The sequence below is a fragment of the Vombatus ursinus genome, unplaced genomic scaffold (genome assembly GCF_900497805.2).
Source record: "Vombatus ursinus unplaced genomic scaffold, bare-nosed wombat genome assembly UNPS02014799.1, whole genome shotgun sequence".
NCBI classification, from domain to species: Eukaryota; Metazoa; Chordata; class Mammalia; order Diprotodontia; family Vombatidae; genus Vombatus; species Vombatus ursinus.
In genome coordinates this window covers 8347974-8372847 of record NW_020954577.1, presented here as the reverse complement: position 1 = coordinate 8372847, position 24874 = coordinate 8347974, and the positions used below count along the sequence as shown (strand labels likewise).

General features: G+C 48.8%; 1 protein-coding gene across 4 annotated transcripts in view; it reads right to left on the bottom strand.

Moving 5' to 3' along the window:
• The window catches only part of GSDME (gasdermin E), a 50625-nt gene that overhangs the window by 13679 nt on the left and 12072 nt on the right, over positions 1-24874 (bottom strand). For 3 of the 4 annotated variants that reach the window (XM_027872445.1, XM_027872447.1, XM_027872446.1), the window contains exons 4-7: positions 16659-16830; positions 13153-13273; positions 5822-6004; positions 2702-2829 (exon numbers count right to left, since the gene is read on the bottom strand). In XM_027872445.1, the coding sequence (XP_027728246.1) occupies positions 2702-2829; positions 5822-6004; positions 13153-13273; positions 16659-16830 (604 nt within the window). Of the gene's footprint in view, positions 1-2701; positions 2830-5821; positions 6005-13152; positions 13274-16658; positions 16831-18539; positions 18617-24874 lie in introns of those variants that run through there. The other variant, XM_027872448.1, reaches the window with a different exon arrangement.

Genomic DNA, 24874 nt, shown 5'->3' with positions numbered 1-24874 from the left:
TCGAAGCTGATTTTTGTTTTTGTGCCCCTAACAGGCGCTTAACAAATGCTTTTTGGAAAGGAGATGTTCATTCTCCAGGAGGGGAGCCCTAGCCTCTCCACATTAAGGTTTTCCCACCCATTCTTTCCTTTCCCACACAAGCCAGGGCAGGTAGAGCTTTTTACTCAGCAGGGTGGGACATCTGGGGGAGAGAGATGACAGGAAGCCTGCTGGACGTTTCACTTTTAAAGAAGAACTATTTGGGGACGTACGATTCAGCCATGTTCAGCCACGCCAGGCTGCCTCCAGTGCTTGGGGCTGAACAGCTGAGTAGGGCATGGCCCAGCCAGGTGGCCAGTGCCCTGTGGCCACAGCCGCTACCAGGCTCCCTGGTATAGTCTGATTTCAACAGGAAGAAAACATGGAAAGTCTTTTTGAGAAATGGAAAGGTATTAAGTCAGAGTTTCAGAAGCCTCTGCCAAAAAAAAAAAAAGTTAATTAAAAATTGGACTGATTTATTTTCACCCATCAGTCACTTGAAGTGAATGAGAGCTGTCCCCAAGGGCCAGAGAGAAGGTTGTTTGGCAGCCGGCCGGCTTCTGCTGTGGCACGTTAGGAGTTTTGGGAACCTCACCTCACCAGCAGAATAACTAAGAAAGAGAACGAGGTCCAGCACCCCTTAGTCTGTTTGTTCCCAATAAAGCCAATGGAGCTTCCTGGCCCTGCTGCCCACCCCCCCTCACTGTGCCTACCATTCGAAGCCATGCAGCCTCCAGGGTCTGTACTGTTAGTGCTTAAAGAAATGAGGAGTTAGGAGAGAAGGAGGCAGTCCAGATTATGTAGGGATAGACAGCAGCAGCTGGCAAAGGCATAGGATCCCAGGACACTTAGAGCTCATCTAATCCAATCCCTTCATTTTATAGATAGGAAAACTAAGGCCCAGAGAGGCAAGTGACTTTTCCATGGAATCGGAGGCAGAAAGCACACTTTGGAAGGCGAGGGTCATCCCAGGCTCAGACCTTGGCCCCTAATCAGGGATAGGGGACAAAATAGGGTCTGGGAACAATAACTCATTGATATAGGGAACTCCCAGGTGGAGAAACTCCCTCCACCAATGCAGGTCAGTACCTTCTCTGCAACTTAGAGCCTTGGTTACCTAGAGAACAAGAAGGTAAATGACTCGGCCAGGGTCACACAGCCAGGATGAATGAGAGGCAGGACTCAGATCTGAGGCTTCCTGGTTCTGAGGTCAGCTGTAGCCACCACACCACGCTGTCTTGCTTTCTCACCTAGTAAATGTTTATTTTTTTTTCATTCCTTCCTTCCTGCTCCTAGCACATGCATGACCAATAATCCCCAGAGAGATGGTGCCACAGAGCCTGCAGAACCCTCTATTCCAGCCTGTACCTAAAACAAGAATCAATCACCTACTAAGTGCCAACAACTGCTTATCAATGACCTACTATGTGCCAGGCCTCTGTAGGGGACTGAGGATATAAAGACAAAAACAAAATGAGAGTCTGCCCTCAAGGAACTTGCATTCTTCAGGGGGAACAACACATACACAGATAAGTTTGGACAATGTAAATAAAATAATACTAGCTAGTGTTGATATAGTATTTGATGGCTTGCAAAGTGCTTTGGAAATGTAATCTCATTTTATTTTCACGATGCTGGGAAGTAGGTGCTATTATTATCCTCATTTTACAGCTAAGTGAACTGAGTTAGATAGAGGGTCACACAGCTAATAAGTGTTTGAGGCCAGATTTGAACTCAGATGCACCTCACCCCAGAGTCAGCACTCTCTCCACTACACTACCTAGCTGCCTTTAAAAGGGAATGGGTGGAAGCAATGGTAGCTGGGAGAGCGGGGTAATCAGGAAAGACCTCAAATAGGAGGCAGCATTTGAGCTGAGATCTGAAGGAAGTAAGGGGTTCTCAGAAGCAAAGATGAGAGAAAGGGCACTCCAGGCAGGAGGCATGACCTGTGCAAAGGCAGAGAGGTGGTAGATGGAGTCAGGTATGAGGAATAACAGGCGAGCCAGTTTGGTGGGGGTGGGGTGGTACTTAGGGCTGGAAGGGACCTCACTTGTCATCCATTCCTATCTTCTCTCTCTAGAGCTGCAGAAAGCGAGGGCCACAGAGATTAAGTGAATTGCCCAAGGTCACATGGTGACAAGTACTAAAAATCACACACCAAAATGCATCAGTAAAACTTTTATCAACTTTTGCCAAGAAGGAATCCTCCATCTATTGGGGTGGCCAATTCTATATCCAACTAGATCATTTGGGGAGGGAGATGAATAGCTCCTGGCCCTTTGACCCCCATCTTCCTGGGGTATCAAGGAAATCTGGAAAGGACCCTAGGATCAGACAAGGAAATGTCTAAAGCTAGAAGAGGCTTCAGAGATCATATGGTACAACCCCCTTGTTTACAGATGAGGAAACTGAGGCCCTGGATTTGATTATCTCCTTTTCTACCTGTATGACTCTCTCTCTTTACACACACACACCCCTACATATGTACATACATACATACACACACACACACGCAAAGAATGATAAGGATAAATTAGGGAACTATGACTTCCCTTCTAGCTATGCACCCACTTCCCCCTAAGTCCAGAGTCTGGCTCATGTGAAATATTTTCTAAGCACCTACTTTATGCCAGTCACGGATGAGAAAGTAGAAGTCTTGAGGCTCGAAGGCCCTTTCCCTTACCACAGTGTCCAGGGCCACCACCAATTCATCGTTGAACAGGATTTCCCAGAGGTTTTCACACAGAGCTGCTTGGTGATGCCCTGACAGCTCCACAAAGGGACGGAAATTCCTCTCCAAGAGCAGTATCCCTGCGGAAGCAACAACAGCACATGGCCTGGGTCCCAGCCCACCACCAGCCTCTGCCAGGAGAGAACAGGGGCTCTGGCTTTCCACAGCCCCTTGGCATCCTTCCCCTCGGTGCCATTTCCCACACTGGGTACATCAGACTCAGGCCAAGTGGTCCTCTCCAAGTCTTCGGCTTTCTGCCCGGCTAGAACATGGTCAGATCCCACCCACAGGGCGGAGGAAAAGACAATGTTGATCTTAAAGCTTCGTTATTTTTTTTCGTGTGAGAAACAACTAGAAGGATATTAATTGGGTCAATTACTTATGATTTCTGGGAAGTCCTGTCCTATTTGCCTCAGTTTCCTTATTTGTGCGCATAACAGCAGCAGCTACCTCCCAGGTTTGTGGTAAGGATCAAGTGAGATAATAATTGTAAATCACTTAGCACAGCACTTGGCACATAGTAAGCGCTATGTAAATATCAATTATTATAATTATTAAAATATACACATGTGTATACATATACATATAGTCGTACATATATGTACATACAAATCACAACACACAAATACGTAACTTCGTGTTTACTTTGCACATATTTTGTATTTTTTTGGCCACATGTTGTATCTCCCCAGTTAAATACAGCATATCCCCAAAGTCTTCATGTTGCTTTAAGTTTTGTTAGCTTTAATAACTTAAAATGGCATGAAGATTTTGGGGACATGTTGTACACACTCTGAGGACAGAGACAATTTGGTTTGTCTTTATGTCTTCAGCACCCAAAAGAGCGCCTCGCAAATACTCAGAAGGCTGGAATGGACCTCAGGACACCAAGGACAACTCGAGAACTAGAGGCTGAGGGAGAAGAGTGAAAGAGAGTAAGACCTTGAGGTCCCCAGGTCCATCCCCCTGATTGTCTACTTTCTTGGGCTTCTCAAAGGGGGCACCCTCCCAGGCCAATCAGGCTGCAAGGTAGATGGCACTGGGGAGGTCTCGTTCTTTCTCACAGCACAGGTTGGCATTGTGGTTCCCCCACTGCTGAGACCGTACCTTGTTACCTCATTTAAGTAGCCAGGAAATCCATACCACCCCATGACTGCCCTGCCATGAGACCAGCCTGCCCTTGGATTAGGAGACCTTCTACAATTTAGCCCCCCACTCTGGTTCCTTAAATATGAACATTTTCTCCATAGAAACCAAGCACCAATCCCCAGAGCCCTGAAGGGGTGTCAGTTTTCTTATAACATAGATCTGTGGGCATTTGGAACCATCTAGAACAATCCATTGGCTAATCTAAACCTAATCCATCCCCTTAGTACGGGGCACAGGGGACCTGGGGCAAGTTCACTCACCTCTGTCAGTCAGTTTTCTTTCCTACCTAAATGACATCTTAGAGAGATCATTTGAAAGGAGGCAGTGTGTCAGAGTGGAAGGAGTACCCAGAACACCCGGCTTCCAATCCTGCCTCAGACACTTATTAGCTCTGTGACCTTGGGTAAGTTGCTTAAGCTATCTGTCTCAGTTTCCTCATCTGTAAAATAGGGATAATAATTGCACTCACCTCACAGGTTTGTTGTGACGATAAGAAGAATATAGGTAAAGGATTTTGCAAACCTTAAAGTACTATATAATACGTTAGGAGGCACAATGGATAGAGTGCCAGGCCTGGAAATAGAAAGACCTGAGTTCAAATCTGGCCTCAGACACTGACTAGCTGGGTGACCCTGGGCAAGTCACTTAATCCTGTTTGCCTCAGTTTCCTCATCTGTAAAATGAGCTGGAGAAGGAAATAGAAAAACTATTTCAGTATCTCTGCCAAGAAAACCCCAAATGGGGGCATGAAGAGTCAGACATAACCGAAAAAAATGACTAGACAACCAAGTGCTACATACATGTCAGCTACTGTTACTATCTGGGTCAAATCTAATCACAGAATCTCCCAGTTGGATGGCACTTCAATGGCCCTGTAGTCTGAGCCTTTCCTGGATAAGAACCCCAACTCTGACAGCCCCCAATGAAAGCTCATCCACCCTTCCCTGGAAGGCCACCAGGGAGGGGGAAGTCCCTCTCTCCCTAAGCAGCCCATTTCACTTTGGGACAACACGTAGGATTGGGACCATGAGCCCCTGCTCCGTCGTCCCCACCCCAGCTCATTCTCCTGGCCATAAACATTTGCTTTCGCTGTTTTGGTCTTCAGGACCACCCTGTTTCTCATGGATCTGACTGGCTCAGACACCAACATCCTGAGATCCCATGCTATCCTTTACTTTTGTCCCATCTTCAGTTCCATTTCCCAAGCCCCATCCCCACCCCCAGCCAAAGCCTCTCCAGACACAAAAGGCTGGAGGCGAAAGAAGCGTCAGCAACGGCTGCCCAGCCTCTACCCATGCGCCCAGCCAGAGCCTTCCTTGCCATGTGGTAAATGATCTGGAAGGGTGCTCTGTGTGGCTCCCAGCATGGAGCTGGTGCTGGTGCTGGTGCTGGTGCTGGTGCTGGTGCTGGTGCTGGCAGCGAGGCCGAGAATGTAAGAAAAACAGATGCACAAGCCCATGCTGCCGCTCTGGCTGATGACTAGCTATTCTTAGCAAGGCTTCTGTGGTTGAAAAAAATTTTAAAACCTTCCCCCACCTCCATTAAAAAAAAAAAACCCAAACCTCCTCATCCTTTCTTCATAAGGTGGATTCCTTATGAGACCTGAGGTCTCAGAATTACGGGGTCGGAGGTCTTGGGATCTCAGAGGTCATCCCATCTAATACTCTCCTTTTACAGATGAGCAAACTGAGGTCAAAAGGAGCTTGAAGAGGCTTGTTCGAGGTCCCAAGGTGGGATTTAGAGCAGGAAGGGACCTCAGGGGCCACCTGGGCAGACCCCCTCGTTTGAAGAAAACATTAATAAAACATCTACACTTTAAAGAATAAGACTAAAGCGAGCCATCACATTAACCATTTGGCCAGGACATTTCCCTGGCTGAGGGCCAACTCGGGGATTAATCAAGTCACACGTTGCTCACAATACCATGTTTTAAGGAGCTCAACGGCCCCTCAGTAGGCACGAGCTTTGCAGCCTCAGAATTCCCATCCACAGCGTCCAGCATGAAGGGGAAGAGAAACTCTCCGAAGATCCCGACATCCAGTTGATCGGGGCCATCGGTACTCTCTCGCTCAAAGCCGCCTCGTTTCTCCTGCAGCAAGCAGAATTCTGTGGCATAGGATAGAAGATAAGCCAGCCAGTGGGGTCAGTGTTAATGGATGTGCCTTAGGGGAAAGGGGGGAGGGTGGTGTGTGTGTCTGAAGCATTATAGTTTTCCCCTGGCTGTCCCTTCCCTACTGGGAGAAAACCATCTCCCTGTGTGGACACCACCATATAGGCATTCACTGAGCAAAGAAGGGGGCATAACTCAAGGGCAAAACAGGCTGCTATCAGATGGGAGCAGCTAAGGAAAGACTCAGGCTGTGCACCACCTGCCCTTCTCTCCCATAATAATGCAAGCTCATCAAGGGCAGGGACACCAGGGACAAGGTATCCGGCTAAATAAATAAATGTTTGCTGAATTCAATTGGGCTCTGGTCCTAGGCCCAGGGGGCAGCTAGGTGGTACCACAGTGGATAGAGCACCAGCCTTGGAAGATTCACCTTGAGTTCAAATCTGACCCCAGATACTTACTAGCTGTGTAACCCTGGGCAAGTCACTTAACTCTGTTCGCCTCAGTTTCCCGTAAAATTTTTATCTGTAAAATAAGCTGGAGAAAGAAATGGCAAACCGCTCCAGTATCTTTGCCAAGAAAACCCCAAAGGGGGTCATGAAAAGTCAGACATGACTGAAACAACTCAGCAACAAAATTCTTGACCCACATCACTCCTCAGGCCAGGGTTCAAGTATTCCAACAGGGAAGCTCCAACTTTGAGTCAGTCGCCTGTAGAAAAAGAGCCCTGGGTGGGAAGACCTAGGTCAGAGGTGGGGAACCTGCAGCCTCAAGGCCACACGTAGCCTATTTGTTTGGTGAAGTTTAGATTCAGTCAAAGGGATGCGCTTGAGGACCTAGAGGGCTACATGGGGGCTCCAGGCTGCAGGTTCCCCGCCCTTGACCTAGGTTCTTAGAAGTCCCAGATCTGGAGCTGGGAGGATCACTGCGTCCACCAGGTCAGCCTTCTAATTTTACAGGTAAGGAACTTCAGCCCCAGAAGTTGAGTGATTAACCCAAGGTCACACAACACATACACATCAGAGGCAAGATTTAAACAGGTTCTCTTACTCCAGATTTCACCTCCTTCCTCCAAACAACATCACCTCTACAATCTCCCTTCTGCCATTTATAACGTGTTATGACTCAGGGTAGATTCCTTCTCTGGGCCTCAATTTTCCAGTCTGTAAAATGAGGAAGTGACTTCCTAGCTGTGAAAGCATATTAAAAACCTCCCTTTTAATTCAATTGAAACTATTAAGAAATATTATTTAAAGACCTTTAGGAAAATGTGTAAGGAATTGAGAACAAAGGCTAAAGTAAAAGGAGATCTCTCTGAGATGGAACTCAACTGCCTTTCTCCACTCAGAAAGGATTATGCTTCTGACCTTAGGAAGGAGGCCTAGTCAATCAATACGGAGAGTAGTCAAACAAGTTTTATTTAAAAATTAAGTAACTATTGTTATCTGGAATGTTAACCCTTAATTGCAAGAGCCCTATAAACATTGTCTTGGTGCCTAAGATGTCCCAGGACATGAGGGCACCTATGCCCGTTTGTCTATTTCTCTAAGCTAGAAATGCCTGGACTTAGAATACTGTTAGAAACACAGACTGTTTCTGGCAGGCTCTGTCTAAAGTGCACAGTACAGTAGCAATATTTTTTTCTTGATGGTAACTGATGGGGCACTAATGATGGAACCCTAAAATGCCTTGGACTTTCCCACATGGCCCAGATCCCAGGAGTTTGCTGAGGCATCTGGCCCACCCCAGCCCACCTTGATTACTTAATTAGCTTACTTGACACTCCTTAATCCCATCTGGGTCCCTTTCTCTGCTATCTCCCCACCACCCCAGGCTACTTGCCAGCTCCTAGATCCCATCCAGATTTTCTCACAGTCTTTTTCTATATAAAAGTACCAATTTTGTCCTCATCAAATGTGCAGACTCACTAGGAATCTGGCCTGCTTGTATTGGCATCACAAATACCACAGATTTAGTAGAAATCTCACTAACCCAACCAACGTCATAATAAACTCACTACTTGGACTGAAAGAAGGCTTGAGTGGTCAAATTCTTTCGAGGCAGACTCCTGCCCTGTACCCTTGCATTTCGGGGTTCCCAGCACCCCTAAACCACAACATAACCATCCATCCATTCATCCAACTGCTTACAGAGAAGGGGATATGGATCTGAAGTCAGAAAGCCTGGGTTCAGATCTATCCATAGATATGAACATGAGCAAGTAGCTCTCTAGGCCCAGCTACCCAGCTGTGGGTGGATCCTGTTTCTGAAATGGCAGATCCTGGATGCCCTGGCTGGGGTGGGGGGGGAGGGGAAACCACAAGGTTTATTCTAGTTCCTGTATTCAAGAGAGAGCTGACAGCATAAGAAGGGGCTGGATAAGACCCCAACTCAGAATAGTAAATGCACAAGGGCTGAAAAATCAAAGGCTATTCGAGAGCCAGAGTTTAGTAGGCAGAGTGCTGCACTCAACACAGGGAGACCTGGCTTTGAAACCCACATTACTAGCTGTGTGACCTTGGACAAGTCACTTCATTGTCAGAAGACCCTAGTTCAATGCCAATCCCTTGTTCAAATTCTACCTTGCCACTCACTAACCTGGACAAACTTGGGCAAGTCACTTTTTCCCTTCTCTGGGGTTCAGTTTTCTCATCATAAAACAGCAGGTGTTCAATTTAACATTTGCTAAATTGAATTGAGCAGACACTGGATACAAAAATTCAACCTGCATTGATTAGTCCCTATTACTTGTACGGCACAGTTCTAGGTCCTGGGGATATGAAGATGAAATCAGACAAAGCCTTTCTGAGTTCTCAGGGAGCTTATAATCTAATAGGGGATAAGAAGGGATAATAAGAATTATCTAGTAGAAAATAAGAAGATAGGAGCACAAATCACCACAATCGCAGAAATGGCCAATCAGGATCAAAGGGAGAGTTAGGAGGACTGGAGCTTATACGCCACCTAGGAAATCCTGTGTGACCTTGAACAAAGCTCTCAGCCTCTCTGAGAGAAGAATTTTTGTTTCCTTCTCTGTAAAATGAACCACGGCATGAATGATGCTTAAGCATTCTCTAAAAATAATAATGATCATAATAATAGCTAATATTCCTATGGTGATTTAAGGTTTGAAAAGTACTTTTCAATGCATTATGTAATTCAATCCTCACAGTATCCCCGTTGTTATCCCCATTTTATAGATAAGAAAATCCAGTCTCCAAGGTTCAGTCCCTTGTGCGGGGTCACCCAGCTGGGAGATGCTGGAGTCAGGCTTGAGCCCCGTGTCTCTGGCTAGAGGTCCAGCAGTACACATCCCAGTGTCTCTCTCGGTTACAATCTTCAGTCCCACAGAGGGGCACCTTGAGCAGCAGGGAGCGGGTGGTTAACTTCTATCAAGGAATGGTCATCTGAGAATGAGACCAGATTGCAGTCAAGCTGAGTGAGCTGAGACTTTGGGAAGAATGCCCAAGTGGAAGAACTGGGGGACCTCAGAGCGCATTGCCAAAGGGGACTCTCAGCTCTAGGTCTTGGGAAAGGGGAGGCAGCTTCTTCCCAGAATGGCTTTGGATTAGCTGCGGCCAGAAGTGGGGGGTGGACCAGTCTTTGGTGGTCCAGTCTGGTCCAGTCCAGTCCAAAGACCAAACTATAGAATGTGGAACTATTCAGAATGTTCCATGGCAAGAGTGACTCGGAACACGGATAGACAAAACCCAGAACAGGATGCCAACACTCACCCGCCAGTCACGCCAAACAAAGACTCTGGACAAACAGGCGATTCAGCGATGGGAAAGCAAGGACCCCACACGAAAAACAGAACCACCTTCCTGAGGCCAGGGCATGAGAAAGGAGCCAAAGGAAAGGAAAGAAGTCCCAGGGGACCATCTCCCAATAGCACAAAGACCAATTTATTTGCAAAGAAAAGAGAAGGGGGAAAGCAGGTCTGAAATTGAAATGCAAACAGGGGCTCAGGCCTCCACGAAGCTGGGACAGCCCAAAAGCCCCAGGGGAGGGGGGGACAGGATTCAAGGTCAACTATACAAAATTACAAGCTCCCAGTGTCCCCAGGCTGCCTCCCAGACAAGCTGGCTCTGTCATTGGTGAAAGTATTGGCTTTTTCATGTGAGGGACCAAGCTTCAGGTGGTTTTTGGGTAAAGTCTTTCAAGGAAGGTCTAGGGTAGTGGAAAGAACTAGATTTGGAACCAGAAGACCTGGGTTCAAATGCCACTGATGCCACTTGCCACCTATGTGACCTGGGGCAAATATCTTCCCCTCCTGGGTCTCAGTTTCTTCATCCATAAAATGAGAGGGTTTAACTAGATGGCCTTGGAAGTCCTGTTCTACATCTGACCCCATGATGACCCACATGGAAAGCTTTCTCCAAGGGAAGGGAAGCCCCCTGATGTGTGTCAACAAGAAAGGACAAATGTGGTGGGTGCTCTCTACTGTTCCCCCTCAGCATGCACTGCACAGACATAGCAGGAGCCGGGGAGGGGATGGCCAGGGCAGGGCCGTGCTTTCTTCCCAGGGCTGGAACTCCAGAAGCTTCAGCAGCCTCTGAAATGCTGCAGCCCAGTCTACCGAACAGCCTCAAGACAAATCGGCAACTTTCAAGGGTGGGTCCGATTCTGGGAAAATACCCAAGTGGAAAACCAAGGCTAGGAGATAGAAGGGGGATCAAACTGGGAGATCCTCCATTTAGGATGGAGGAAGAAGAAAGGGAGGGCAAAGGAAGAGGGAAGGACAGAGAAAAGGGAGGGAAGAGGAGTGAGAGGGGTGGAAAGAAAGGGAAGACGTGGATGTTGCTAAAGTTAGGTTTATTTTCCTAAGGGACCCATATTGGCTTAGTCAGCCAGTCAACAAACGGTTGTAGCCCTCCCTTCCAGAAGAGAAGGTCTAGAGATGGTGTGAGCCACAGAATCCTCATAGAGGACAGGGAATTTCTTCCCAAGGTAACAACTTGAATATGGCACTCATCTGAACCATCCCTGATTCCGATTTGATTCAACAGACACTTAATAATCATGGACCCCGCACCAAGAATGAGATGCTTTCCCAGTTCTTGAGGCGTTGGTAGCCTAGGAGGGAACACGAGATCACAGGACTGAGAGGTGGAAGGCATCTTTAAATGGACTGGGCCCATTCTATCACAGGAGGGCTGGGTTTGGTTAGCAGCACAGTCGGGCTCCAATCTTGACTTGGGATCTTGGGGCTCCAGAACTCTGATCTGACTACACTGCCAGTCTAACAAACACCAAGACACAAAGAATCTATGCGGGAACTCCTGCCGCCACCCCCTCCGTGACACAGGAGATTTGGCCAAACCCCAGAGATTTGCGAAGGTACCGTCAGAGGGCCTCCTGCACCCAGGGCTTCCTGACTCCAAGCCCAACACTGTCTCGTCTTGCTAGGCTGCCTCCTGCCTCTCTCTCAGAGATAGGGGCCAAACTTCTTTCTCATTTCATAGGTTGGTAAGGCACTCTGCCTGAAGCAGCTCTGATGGGCCCAGGGACCGATTTTGGTTTCTGACATTTTGATAAATATTTAAATATTTGATTATATTTCAATATTTTTTGATATTTCAATATGTAATATTTGTATTTCAAAATAATTGGTTTCCTTTGTCATTTTGTAGACTTGACCAGACTGCCATCAAAGGGGTCCAGGACACACAAAGTGATTGTTGATGTTCTGTTCTTTCAGTTGTGCCCAACTCTTCATGACCCCCTTTGGGGTTTTCTTTGCAGACATCCTGGAGTGGTTTGCCATTTCCTTCTCCGGCTCATTTGACAGAAAAGGAAACTGAGGCAAACAAGGTGAAGTGACTCGCCCAGGGTCACACAGCTACTAAGTGTCTGAGGCCAGATTTGAACTCAGGTCTTCCTGCCTCCAGGCCCAGGGCTTTATCCACTGCGCCCCCTAGCTGAAGAAGCCCTCCCTCTTGCCTCCAAGACAACATACAAATCCCTTGGCACGCTGGGTCTTTCATTCTGCCTCCAACCTACTCTCCTCAGTTGATTTTCTATTAGTCGGCTTCGTGCCTTCTCTGTCCAGCCAAACGCATGGCCCACCTCCCCACCCTTCTGCAGGCTTCCTACGGCCCTCAGTTTGGGTGCTGCCCATGACCAGGCCCCTCTTGGGATCTCCAGAGTTGTAAGTGTTCTGTCATTCCCCCAGCATCTGCTGTCCACTTCACCTCCACCTAGCCAGGGCAGCCAGCCGCCTTCCTGGGGGTACTGCCCCCCACTTTCTCTCATTCTAGGAGCAGTAATAATCCACACCACTATGCCTGGCCATTGAGAGCCCAGTGGCTCTACTCACCATCTCTGAATTTCCAGACCACAGTCATTGTTTTCTCCATTGGAATGGAAGCTCCTTGAGGGCAGGGAAAGTTTTACCTTCAGTTATTTGTATCCCTGGCACTTAATGCCTTACACATCGGCAGTCCTGTTAACATTTCTGTAGCTCTGTAACTGTATCTCATTGGTTCCTCTCAACAACTCTGGAAAGTAGATGCTATTTGCATCCATTTCACAAGAAAACTGAGGCAGGCAGAAGTTAAGCGACTTGCTTACCATCACACAGCTAGTGTCTCAGGCTAGATATTAACTCATGTCTTCCCCATTCCAAGTCTAGCATGATGACACCTAGGCACATAGTAGGCACTTAATAAGTGCTTCATATTTTTTTTGGTCTAATTATATGCTATACATCTCCAGAGGGCAGCTAGGTGGTGGCATAGTGCAAAGAGCATCAAGCCTAGATTTAGGAAGACTCATCTTCCTAAGTTCAAATCTGGCCTCCGACACTTACTAGCTGTGTGACCCTGGGCAAGTCACTTCACCCTGTTTGCCTCAGTTTCCTTACCTGTAAAATGAGCTGGAGACGGAAATGGCAAACCGCTCCAGGATCTTTGCCAAGAAAACCCCAGATGGGGTCATGAAGAGTTGGACATGACTGAAAAATGACTTAACAATAACATCTCCAATAGAATGTAAACTCCTTGCAGGCAGACCCCTAGCTGGTTCATTTTATTCCCTCATCTGTATCCTCAGCATGGTGCTCGGACACACAGTAGGTGCCTACTAGGCATTAGCTGACCTGAAGTGGGTGGCCCACGGGCCACCTGAAAGGCAGGACACTCACCAAACTGACCATCCTTCTTGACGTACAGCTCCAGGACCCTGTAGGCGATGGGGGTGGACACCGGGATATCGAGGACCACGTTGGAATCTCTCTTCACATTCCCATCTTCGCTCACGGAAACCTGAGGGAGAGGGAGGAGGTGGGCAGGGAGGGAGGGGGTCTTCTTCCTGCCCCTCATATTCATTCACCCCCAGCTGCCAGCCCTGCTGGCACCGAAAGCGAGGTTTCAGCACTGGCTCAGAGGAAAACGAGGTTACGCCCTCAGCCCTGAAAGGACAAGGTGGCATTCGGCGGCCCCGGCTCTGGCCCCTTGGTGAGGTTTATTGAAACAGCTTTGAAGGCGCTGATGAAAACGCCAAACGAGGCCGAGAGCTTCGCAGAGGGAAGAAAGTGCGGGAGGAGAGAAGCCGCAGCCGGTGCTTGGGGGCCACGGTGTCTGTGTAAACCATGAAACTTCGGTGACAGCCTCCAGGACTTGGGGAAGGGGCCAGGGAAGAGAAGGGGACAAAGGGAAGGAAGGACCCCCCCCCCCACCAGGCTGGGACCTTCAAGGAGTTTTATAAATTCAACAATTTAACAAACATTCACACAGCGCCCAGGTATACTTGGCTCTGTGCTAGGCACTGGTGGGGACAAAGAGTCAAAAACAAACCAACCCCTGCCCCAAAGAGTTTAGGCAGACAATCCTAAAGACCATTATACAAGGAGGCAGGACTTGAGCTCAAATTCTGTCGGCCACTAAGAGCCATGGACTCCTGGCCAAGTCATTTGACTGTCAGTTTCCTTAGCGGTAAATGGCACGGGGTGACCCTCGCCTTGCAGGCTTACTGGAGGCTCAGAGGAAGAAGGTGGGTAAACCTTTGTGGCAGGAGAACCGAGGAGCATCTGTGGTCCACAGCCACGGACAGGAGTGTGGAGGAATCCTCATCCCACCTGTGCCCAAGCTCTAATACCACCTACAGCCTCTGCTGGAATCCCCCCACTGACGGCAAGCTCAGCACCCAAAGCCACATTCCCTTCTCAAACACGCCCAGTTGTGGGAAGCTTGTCCTTATGTAGACAAAATCACACAGCAATCATCAGAGGGGGAATCCGAACCCAAGTCCTTCTGATTCCTGATTACTGTTCTACTGTTCTTTCTAGTGTAGTATGCTGTCCCTCTTGACGGGGCAGCTAGGGGGCGCCCTAGTGCATAGAGCACCAAGCCTAGAGATGGGAAGACTCAACTTCTACAGTTCAAATCCAGCCTCAGACACTTGCCAGCTGTATGACCCTAGGCAAGTCACTTTATCCTGCTTGCCTCAGTTTCCTCAAATGTAAAATGAGCTGGAGAAGGAAATGGCAAACCAATCCAGTATCTCTGCCAAGAAAACTCCAAATAGGGTCATGAAAAGCCAGTCACGACTGAAATACTGCTTCTCTAATCTAGTTCGAGGCTGACATCTGACACGTCCTGGTTGTTTGGCCCTGGGCAGGTCATCGTTATATACACCCTAAAGCTCCATAGCATCCATGGGGGGAGGATGGGTATGGGGGAATGATATCTGGAGATATTAATGAAACCACACAACGTTTAAACAGTTTAACCTGCCCAGTTTTGAGCCTCCTTCTCCCATTATTAAAAAAAAAAGGCGGAGCCTGGGCCTCCGGATTCCTGGACCAGGAGCTGCCGCAGATGGCCGGCCTTGGCCGTCACCTGCTCTGGGTGTGGCCGAGGGCAGAGCACTTCTTTTGCCAGCCTCAGCATTGTGGACTGTTCAATGGGGACCGAGCTGGGGTGGCAGGTGGCAGAATGGAGCACGCTGTCGACCCTGACACATCATAAAAAAGGAGCTGTCGGGCTTAGGGGCCGGAATTCTGGGGGCTTTGTTTGTTTGTTTGTTTTTTGCTAGGCAATGGGGTTAAGTGACTTGCCCAGGGTCACACAGCTAGTAAGTGTTATGTGTCTCAGGCTAGATTTGAACTCAGGTCCTCCTGAATCCAGGGCCAGTCCTCCATCCACTGCGCCACCTAGCTGCCCCTGTTTTTTGTTTTGTTTCGTTTTTAGGGGCCAGAATTCTGAATTCATCTTTGTGGAGACCTCCCAGGTCAGAAAGTCCTTCCTCCAATGCAGGCTGACAATCATCCTTAACCTAGAGCTTAACAAGTCACCTGGGGCACCAAAAAGGTCCATGACTTGACCAGGGTCACACAGTCGGGATCTAGGAGAAAAGGGAGTTGAACTCAAAGTAGAAGCAGAAAGAGACACAGGACCTGGGTTCAAATCCAACTCACTCCACCTCCCTGGGCCTCAGTTTCCTCACCCGCAAATTGAGGGAGTTGGACTTGCTGCCTCCAAGGTTCCTCCCGCTCTGATCTAGGATCCAGTAACGCTGGCCCTGCTCTATCCACTAGGCCGCACTGCCTCTCAAGCCTAAGTTATGTGATGGGACCCGTGAAAGGCGACTGAAGCAAAGGTCAATAGGAGCATTGGAGTAGGAAAGGTGGAGGATGAAAGTCACAGGCCCTGGGTTCAAATCTTGACTTTGCCACTTACTTCCTGTGTGACCTGAAGCAAGTGGCCTCTGGGCTCCTGTTTGCTCATCTGTAAAGGGGAGTAAGAGTATGAGAGAGAGACAGAAAAAGAGATAGACAGAGACGGAGGGGGCCAGAATATGAGAAAGGATCAGAGAGCGTAAGTGTGAGACAGAGTGTGAAAGTGAATGTAAGTGTGTGCCAGTGCGAGTGGGAATGTGCGAGGCACGTGTGTCCTAGATGACCTCCTTCCTTTGATCTGCTCCCTCTCGTGCCAGGGCCAGAGCCGGCAGCCAGGCCACTCGACCACTCTGGGTCCCCCACAGGCCTTCCTCCCCCAGGCAGGCCCCCAAGCCCTGCCCGTCCGACCCCAGCCCACAGTCCGAAGGGCCCTGGGCCACGCCTGCTCCCAGCGTGCTCATGGACTGGAAAGCCCGACTCCAGCTTCCCGGGCTCCACCTTCTACGACCCAAGCCAGGACGATAGGGCTTCACTCAAGATCAAACGTCCCGGGCTGCTCAGGCCCCCCAGCAGGCTGGAGCAGGGGAGGCCCACGTCCACAAGGCTTCCTCTAGGCCAGCCTAAGCACTCCCCTCGCTTTGCCCCAATCACACCAGGTAGGCAGCCATCTACACGGCCTGGGCATAGGGCCAGCCCTGGTCATGGTAACATAAGGCTTCTTTTGTTGACCACTTTATAGCCGAGAAGGAAGGATTTCGAGTTCTTGGCACGAAAAGTGCCGTGTGATCAAGAACATCTTAAGAGAGGTTGCCTCCCCTCGCTTAGAACTGAAGACCCTCAGGGCCCATGTAGCCCCCCCCCCCCCACCCCGTGTCAGGACAAGCCCTCTGACCGGCGATCAGCCAGCCTGGGCCACCAGGAAGGGAGTTCCATCTGCTTCTGAAGCAGCCCCCTCCCCAGTGGGCCAGGGAGAGCACAGCGCCAGCCCCCTCAGACTCCCCCCCCCCGGCTGGCGCGACTTGAGGCGCTACCTTCACCCTCTTGGTCTTGAGGCCCACCATGCCGCCATACTTCTCTTCTATCTGGACGTGCTCAGAGATCACACACTTTTGCGTCGTCACGATCTTCTGCGTCACGATGCACAGAACGTCATTCTTCCCTTCCAGGACCTGCTGCAGCAGGGGACTCTTCAGATTTATTGTCCTGGAAGAGAGGAGCGAGTATGAGTGTCCCAGAGTCTTGCCGCGGCCTGATGGCCTTACGAACTTCCCCCTTGATGAAGCAAGGGGCCTCGAGGGAATCCAGGCAAAACAACATAAACCGAAACTTAGTGAGGCCAATTCAGAGCTCCCAGGCAAGCTTCCCACCTCCAGCAAGACTGGGGCTGGGAGGGGGCTCTCAGGACCCTATTGCTCAGCATGGCTCAGGCACATCGGGGAACCAAATGGAGGAGGAAGGCAGAGGATGACCGACTGGCCCTGGAACAGCCAGTCATCTGCCCCAACTGCTCTTGTGCGAGTCAACTCCTGGGTACCCAGCTAAGTCCCCGAACTCCCACTTAACATGGCCCAAAGAACACAAGGCTAGGGGACAGCATGACATCTATCTTCCACTTTCACAAAGTGAATGGGGAAAGGCAGATGGATTCCTTCTCATCCACAGCGAGGACAAAATGAGGGGAAACAATCGATGCTGCGGACCTAGAGCTGGGACCAGGTCACAGCATCATAAGGAGGGACCTCAGGGAGATCCCCAAGTCAACCAGCTGAGGGCTTGAGTGGTTAAAGGATCTGTCCAAGGTCCTACTGGCAGCAAGGAGCACATCCGGGCCCACGATCGGGTTCTCTAGGCAATCTCAAGCCGGAGGAAGAGAGGCTGAGCTTCCAGGAATAAGGAGGCGATAGTCCCACCGGACACTGCCCCAGTCAGACCACAGCTAGAGATGGCGTCCGATGGTGGGAGCCGTGTTTGAGGAAGGACCCGGCCAAACTGGAGAGCATCTGGGGGAGAGCAACCAGAATGGCGAAAAGCCTGCACTTCATACCATAGGAGGATCCTTTGAGAAACTGGGGATTTTTAATATGAAGAGTTTTAATAAAAGAAAAAATTCGGTGAGGACGCGATGGCAGCTGTCTTCAAGGATCTCAAGGAATACCAAGCAGAAGAGATATTAGCTTTGCTCGATTTGGTCCCAGAAGGGAGAACCAGGAGCCCTGATTGGAAGCTGTAAAAAGGCAGCTGAGACTTGTTTCTCAGATTCCTGACTGTAAGAGCTGTGGAATGGGCTGCCCCGGGAGATGGAGGGCTAAGTAACCGGATGGCAGGAATGGTCTCATTTTTGGCTTTGCAGCCATAGGGCCCGGCACATAGTAGGTGCTTAACGATGTTTATTGAGCTCAATGACATTCAGGCCCACGTCGGACTAGATCCCGTCCAGTGACTCCAAACCCAGCCCACTGCCCTTATTACCCCAGAAACAAAGCTGCAATGATCAAATTTAATAAAAAAATCATGATCCGGTAAATGAAAAGCAGCAAATGGGACCTGGCCGTCATTGACCATACAAGACAGCTGGAAATTGAGACAGCCAGAACATAGCTCTTCTTTAAAAAATAGCTCCTCAAGCCCCAGAAAAGGCTAATTGCAACAAAGGTGAAAAAGTCATTTGAATTGACGCAGTTAGGACTCGAGGCACACATGACTTGGTCCATTTGACTGGACTGCATTCTGGTCTCTGTGGAGGGGTGGTGTGGATGCAGGAAAAGTTGGCAGAAAGGGGCTGGGGAGACTGCGTCTGCATTAAAGAGACTGATGTGCAGGGCTCCCCAAACGACGATCCAAGCTGAGAGGCATTTATTAAACACCTACTAAGTGCTAGGCCCCGAGATGCAGAGACAAAAACAAGGACTCACCCCTGTCCTCGGGAAGCTTGCATTCTCCTAGGGCAGATGAGTTATCTTGTCCGTCCCTACCCAGAAAGGGAGACTGGCCAACAGTGAGTGACGAGGCAGATCAGATAAAAAAATATACACGTGCATCAATCCAACCAAGCAGAGGAGGATCATGGAATGTTACGACGCTGTAAGAAACTGTAAACCTGGAAAATTGAGAGAAGCCTGGGAAGACTCAGAGAGACAGATGGGGAAGGAAGAAAACAGGACCAGGAAAACCATATACACAGCGATTCATTGTTCAGTCACGTCTGACTCTCTGTGAGGTTTGGGGTTTTTTGGGCAAAGATACTGGAGTGATTTGACGTTTCCTTCTCCAGCGTGTCCCCGTTTTACACATGAGGAACCAAGGCAAATAGGGGTTAAGTGACTTGCCCAAGGTCACGCAGCTAAGAAGTGTCTGAGGCCAGATTTTAACTAGGATCTTTCTAATTCCAAGGCCAGCGCGCTGTGTGCTATGGCGCCACCTAGCGGCCCCTTACAAAATGACTACGACAATGTAAATGGAAAAAAAACCAGCAAGAAAAGGGAAACAAAGCTGTGTAATGACAGTGCCCTCCAGAGGACAGATGAGGCAGCGTCCACTTAAAAATAATTATAAAGTTGCAAAAATCTCTCTCTCTCCCTTCTTTACAAAGGCGAAGGACCACTACTAAGATGGAACACTGTGTATATATATGTATATATATATATATATATATATACTTTCACACTTTGTTGCTTTTGCTGAACTTTTTTTCCCCTCTGTGTCACAAGAAATGGTTTTCTGGGAAGGGGTTGGGGAAGGGATATATACATATTTGGAATGAAGGTAATTTTAAAACACAAGGGAACAAGAATAATCAAAAACCAGAACCAAATGGACCGGTTCCTGGCAAAGCCTCCTTTTGCTGGCTTCAGAGGCACCCTCCACCCCATCCCCCTGCTTCCGTCACAGCCAATCTCATCTTTTGGTTCATTCTGCAGCATCTATTCCCCCCAATCAGACATTTTACAGACTTATTTCCTTCTAATTCCTACAGCGAAGGAAAAAAAAATTGTACGTCACAGACAACCCAATTCAAAGACAAGCTCAGCCTCGGGTGCCCATGAATGATGGCAGGGAATCATTGGAAGGCTTTCTCTTAGGAATTTAGAAGTGATAGCACTCAATGGAACTCATGTGACCTCCACATGCCTGAAAAAGAAGCCACCTAAAACCTTCCAGCTGCTTCGGACCTGCTTGAGAACAAATGAATAAACAAACTTCTAAAAATGCGTTTATGAAAACTTCTGGGTTCAAATCCTGGTCTTACCACTCACTACTTGACCTCGAGCAAGTCACTTCCCTGCGACTTGCGTATGGTGCCGTGCTGTCCTAGGCAAGTAACAACAGCTCTGGGGCACAATTTCCTCATCTGCAAGATGGCAGGTTAGACTAAGTGATTTCCAAGGTCCCTTCCAGCTCTGAATCCATAAACCACGCACAGATCTGCTCTCCAGGAGTGCCCAGCTCCTCTCACAGCCCCAACCCGGAAGCGATGAAACCTGGGGACGAGGAGCAGCCATCCCAGAACCACAGCCTTCCTCCGCCATGATGACCTCGGGTCACTGCGGGGAGGTTCACAAGCTCAGCCCTGGCTCTCAGGGCCCCTGCCGGCCCTTCTGGAAGCCTGCTTTAGACGGCTGGGGAGATCCCAGAACAAATCATTCTGTGGCTAAGCCCACCACAGCAATTAGCAGCATGGAAAACAGGGCATGTTCAATAAGCCAACACAGAGCAGTTCAATCTTCACCGAGCCTCTCGAGGTCATGACGGATGGATGGGCTGGGAGGTGAAAGAGGACCAGCATGAAAGGGGAAAGCGGTTACCCCCAGGGGCTCATTTCTGGCCTCTAACAGGCTAATGGGGCTGGGGGCAGGGGGCTGCTGCTGCTTCTGTTCCATCTCCGCCTAAAGGGCCCTGGCAGCATTCCTGATTCCCTGATCAGGGCGACTCAGGCCTCATTCCCCAGGACGGTGCTGCCACCTTTTGGAAGCTTTGAATGATGGACAAATCTGGAATTTATCATTTCTTTTTATGGTCCTTGTTGGGAGAGGAAACAGAGACAAAGTTAAGACAACCTGGGAAGACAAACCAGGACCTCCGCCCCCACTCTCTTCCACTCAACCAGAAAGGTTACTGGCTCAGAGAATCAGAGATCTTGGCAACCCTAGAGTCCAAATTCTCATTTTACAGGTGACAAAACTGAGGCAAACAGAAGTTTGCCCAAGGTCACACTCGAACACTAGTCTTTCTGTCTTGGGTCCAGCAGTTTATCCATAACACCACGCTTCTTCTCTTGACCCCTGTCAAGAGTATTTCTAAGCAGTACCAAGGAGAAGCAGAGGTCATAGCAGAAGTCATGGATTCAGAACTAGAAGAGACTTGAAATTGTCTCATCCAACCCCTTCATTTTACAAATAACAACGCAGATAATTTTACAGATAATAATATAAATAACATTTATATAACACTTGCTGTGTGCCAGGCACTGTGCTAAGTACTTTATGATGATTATCTCGGCTGATTCTCACAACAATCCTGGGGTAGATGCTATATCGTCCCCATTTTACAGATAAGGAAACTGAGGTTCAGACTCAGACAAAGTAACTGGCAAATCTTGGGCCTCAAATACAGGACTTTTGACCCCAAATCCAGTGCCTGTTTCAGTGCACCAGGTGTGACACTACCCATCCTTGTGAACATCACAGCCACTGCCGTCCCCAAACCCCAAATGATCCATGTAGAACAGAAACTCCAGCATCTTGGGAGATTGTCTGAGCTGGGACTGTCCTGAAGGTCCCAGGCTCCATCCACTGCCATGCAGTGACACGTGGTCACAGCCTCCAGACCACGGCAGGTCTTTCCTGCCCTCTTGAGACCATGGCCCTGAGGGATGGGCTCTAACAGTCACGAAGGTTTTCTGACATCAAGCCCTTTGTAGCTTCCACCCACGGCAACGCCTCGTTCTGCCCTCTTGGGGCCAAGCAGAACAGGGGAATCCTCACCCCTCCGCAGCTCTTCTGATATTTCCCTAACATGACACTGGCAGCGTCAGGATGAGTTTGTGAAACAGTATTCTGAGATTGTGCTGAACTCTCCCCAGCTACGGACTCCTCCTTCCTTGACCGGCCAGGGGCTGCACCTCTGGTTAGCGCTCGGTCATTCCTGGTGGAATGAATGACTCACCGGGCACACCCCTTCTTAAGGACACAACCAAGATGGGGAATTCTGCCCATGTCAATGCCCCAAGACTCCTGGGGAGTGTCCTGGTCAGGGCATCAGGGAGGCTGAAGTTATCTCTGGCAGTAAATAAGCAGCCAGCCTCCCTTAGTCACTCAGGAGGCAGAGAGCAAAGGTCTAATTCTTCTTCACCAAGGAAAACATCGAGCCAGTGGATGGTGATCCAGGGATAGAGCCCAAGCATGACCTAAGACCCAAAGGCAACACACAGGGGCCATGAAGGGCGATGGAGTGAAAGGTGAAAGAGCAGGGAATTTGGATTTCAAGGCCAGGGGCTTGGCTACCAAAGAGAAACTCAATTCAGCTCTCGGGGTCTCATCAAGCTTCATCAAATGAAGGACAGATTTGGACTAGACGGTCTCATGGTAACTGACAGTTGTCAGTCCGTGATCCTTCTGGGAAAAGGTGGGCAAAGAAGGGGTCCCGATTTAACAAGGGACAAACAGTATGGGAGGAGCAGACAAGGCAGTCCAAGGACTGAGTTCAAATTCCAGTTCTGCCACTTTGTCATGTGTGACCTTGGGTAGATTCCTTAACCTCTTTGGCCTCAGTTTCCCTATCTGTAAAATGAAGAGGACTCTGAGGTCCCTTGTAGCCCACTCCATCTGACATCCATTTCCTCCTGTGTAAAATGGTTAGGCTGGGTGACTCTTCTAAATCTATGATTACATCAGATAATTAATAAGGTATCATGGACACAAAAATATAACATTTGTGAGTTATCAGGTAAGGTTAGAAAACTAAGCTGCCAGTATTAAAAAATTTTTTAAAAGCTCAGAACCTCAGGTGAACAGCAACACATAGGATCAAATATCACCAAATAAATAGCTGGGTATCATGGAGTACACCTTTGTGGCATTAAAAATGTCTATTCAGGGGGCAGCTAGGTGGCGCAGTGGATAGAGCACCAGCCTTGAAGTCAGGAGGACCCAAGTTCAAATCCGGCCTCACACCAAACACTTGACACATACTAGTTGTGTGACCATGGGCAAGTCACTTAACCCCAACTGCCTTACCAAAAAAAAATGTCTATTGATAAAACATCAATATTTTAAGACGGTCCTCATTATGTCCCCCAAATGTTGCATACTTGGGAGGCTACCCACCATGCCAACCTCTAGCTCTGGCCCCGGGACCAGAACACATTTCCAAACTCAGGATATCGTTCTAACAAAGCTTAGCAACAAAGACTATAAATTCCAGGATCTTAACCTCACAGAATTTCACCACTCCAACCCCAAAGTGCACAGAGCTAGCCCCCATCCTTTCCTTTACCTGTGACTTATTTGTAACATGACCCCATCCAGCTGGTTCCCAGGCACAACCTTTTTCTTGATGCCTCTTCCAATTTTCCATCAACAGAGTCCCCATCCTGTATGAAAACCCTTCTAATCAGAGTCCTAAAACTCTACCACTGAACCTCAGGGATATCAAATTGCATTTGCCAGCTTCTGTGACAGTTCTGCCTTGCCCCCCTGGCACAAACATGGTGGCACCCAGAGCAATACAAGATCCCCTCCCACTAACCCCCACTTAGCACCCTCCTCTCTTACACTGCACTCACCATTTCCCCCTTAGCATCTGATCAGATTCAGCTCCTCTGAGTGTGACCCATTCCACCATCCAACTCTTTGGCCAAAGGGGAGTGGGGTGTACCAGTCTGGGAGGACTACCGCTGTTTATGAGCATATTTTTTTTGGAAAAGAGGCTGGCTTCAGATAGTCAGCTTAGAGGGCTACCTAGTTTATGTCTTTGTTCAGTTGGTTTCCCACTGAAAACCCTGAGAAATGAAAGTCCTCTTCTCCAACCCCCTGACTATATAAGCCCCCCTTCCTGTGCCCCCAGAATTCCACAGGATGGTGGATCTCAACAGCCAAGGAAACTTGGAGGCATCTAGTCCATGCCCCTCCATGGGGGCCATTTCCTCCATGGCCCAGCAGGGTCACATAGTTTACCCAAAATCTCAAAGCCAAGGATATAAGTCCAGCCCTTGCATCTCCAGGTTCCTCACTCAGCTACAGGCCCCTTCTCCCACTGGATGTCATGGACACCCATCTCCCATTTCCTTCTGTTCCTTTAGACCAGGGTCCTCTTTTCCTCTCTCATTCTTGGCCCTTGTAAGGTTTCCTAAGAGTTTTCTATCGGATTGTAAACATGGAAGGGATTTTCAAAGGAATGAGAAGGCTCTCTCCTGGTCCTTCATCTTTTCTTTTTTCCTTCAGACCAGGGGCATCATAGACCTCTGGCAGCCTGGTCAAGTCTATGGACCCCTTCTAAGAATCAGGTTTTTAAATACATAAAATAAAATACAGAGGATTAGAAAGGAAACCATTATATTGAAATAGTTATTAAAAAGTCCACAGACTCCAGGTTAAACATCTCTACTTATGACCCAGTAATAACCAATCAATAAATTGTTATTAGGCACCTACCATGTGCTTGGCACCTGGGATATGAAGACAAAAAAGTGACAGCCTTGCCCTCAAGGGGCTTGCCTTCCATGGAATATAAGGACAAAGTCACTCAGAAATGCCAGATGGGGACACATCCTTCAAAAAGGACTAAGGACCACTTTTTTTTCTTTTTTCTTTTTTCTTTTTGTTTTTTGGTGAGGCAATGGGGGTAAAGTGACTTGCCCAGGGTCACACAGTAGTAAGCGTCAAGTATCTAAGGTCAGATTTGAACTCAGGTCCTCCCAAGACCACTTTTCAAAGCAAAACCAGACTCAAGTTATCCAGCAGCTGGAAGGAGCAGGAGTATTGGAGTTGGAGGAGGGGGGGAGGGAGCTAGAGGTCTTCCCTGACCGTGCCATCCTATTGCCAACCCTGCCCCCGTACACACCACCTCAGGTCCACCTGGATCTGAGTGGAAGCACGGTGGGGTCCCAGGCAACAGCTCACTAACGGGGACCAGGTGAGGGTGGTTAAGCGGGCAGCCTAGTCAGGGAGGGAGGAGGCTGACTGTGGCCACTGCCATTCAGAGAGATCAGGCTAGTATTAGCTTAGTTACCAAATGTTTGAAAACAATAGAA